The sequence below is a fragment of the Colobus angolensis genome, unplaced genomic scaffold (assembly GCF_000951035.1).
Source record: "Colobus angolensis palliatus isolate OR3802 unplaced genomic scaffold, Cang.pa_1.0 Scaffold32, whole genome shotgun sequence".
NCBI classification, from domain to species: Eukaryota; Metazoa; Chordata; class Mammalia; order Primates; family Cercopithecidae; genus Colobus; species Colobus angolensis.
The window spans coordinates 6800430-6801857 of record NW_012116488.1 but is presented as its reverse complement, the minus strand read 5'-3'; the positions used below and the strand labels follow the sequence as shown (position 1 = coordinate 6801857).

At 53.7% G+C, this 1428-nt stretch overlaps 1 protein-coding gene across 1 annotated transcript in view; it reads right to left on the bottom strand.

Moving 5' to 3' along the window:
• Positions 1–326: 326 nt before the first annotated feature.
• Positions 327–1428, bottom strand: part of BCL11B (B-cell CLL/lymphoma 11B (zinc finger protein)) — an 84868-nt gene continuing 83766 nt past the window's right edge. The window contains exon 5 of the mRNA XM_011951589.1: positions 327–1428. Within this exon, the coding sequence (XP_011806979.1) occupies positions 745–1428 (684 nt within the window). The 3' untranslated portion in view covers positions 327–744.

Sequence of the window (1428 nt, the reverse complement as noted above, 5' to 3'; positions counted from 1 at the left end):
TATGAAAGCTGAAATCAACACAGAAAAGGCCGCTTTACTTGGGACGACATGAGTGCTACATCTCCATTCCAATTCTGAAACAAAGTGCTACGACTTTAAAGATTGTTATCCGCTGTACATCCACACTCCCCACCCCAAAAACAAAAATTAAAATTAAAAAAAATTAAAATTAAAAAAACTGCATGCCACTTTTTATTTCAAGACAAAAAAAGAGGAAGGAATGAAAAAGTAAACAATTTTAAAAGTCATTTGAGTGTTGGCTTCTTCACAAGAAATTACACATGCTTAGCTTAAATTTCAAAAAAGCAGCACCACCCCTCCCCCCAAATTATAATTTAAAAGATATGCTTCCCCTCTAACATTGCTTGCGAGTCATTGCTCAGGCTACTACCGGGTTTAAAAAAAAAATAAAGAAGGGATGGATACCCAACAAAAATCTCTTAAAGGAATTCAAACAGAAAAAATAATAATAAAAAGTACCTGCACATGCCAAAAAAATTACAAAACCCAATAAATACAGAAATTATTGCACAGTTAAAAGGCTCCACAATTTGTACTGCCTTAATCAACCCTCGGGTTTCCATAGGACTTCGCAGACACAGGTTAGGTTGGAGTGCCGCCTCCCCTGGGCCCCGGGGACACGCGGGGTGCGGGGTGGTGGTGACACGGAGGCAAGTCAGGTCAGCATTCTCTCGGTTGGCAACGGTTCCACTGTACAGGTGCGGGGCGCCAGGGCCCGCGCGCTTAGCTCCTCTCGGCCTGCTCGATTTTGACGTCGTTAGTCAGCAAGTGCTCGCCGTGCCACTTTTTCATGTGTTTCTCCAGGGTGCTGTAGACGCTGAAGGGCATCTGGCAGATGTCGCAGCGGTACACCTCCTTGCCGATCTGCCCGTGCGTCTTCATGTGGCGCGTGAGCTTGCTGCTCTGCGCGCATGCGTAGTTGCACAGCTCGCACTTGTAAGGCCGCTCGCCGGTGTGGCTCCGCCTGTGCACCGTCAGGTTGCTGCAGTTCTTGAACACCTTGCCGCAGTACTCGCACGTGTCGCTGCGGCGGCCCTCCTTGGAGCTGGGCCGCCCGGGGCCGGGGCCGCCCAGGTGCGGGGTGCTGCCTCCGCTGGCCGTGCCACTGCGGCCCGAGAGGCCGCCGTCCAGCAGGTCCCCGGGCGGCGTGGAGAAGCGCAGGCTGCCGTTCTCGGACGAGTGCTCAGACGACGTGGCGAAGGGCGACTGTCGTGCGTCCGTGAAGCCCAGGAAGGGGTCCTTCATGAAGTGCCGCGACGCCGCGTAGCCCACCAGCCACTGCGAGTACACGTTCTCGGACGGGATGAGCGCGGCGGGCGGCAGCTCCAGGTCCTTCTCCACCTTGATGCGTTTGGCGGCGCTGTTGAGCCCCGGGCTGGGCAGCGGCGCGGGCTTGCGCGGGAAAAG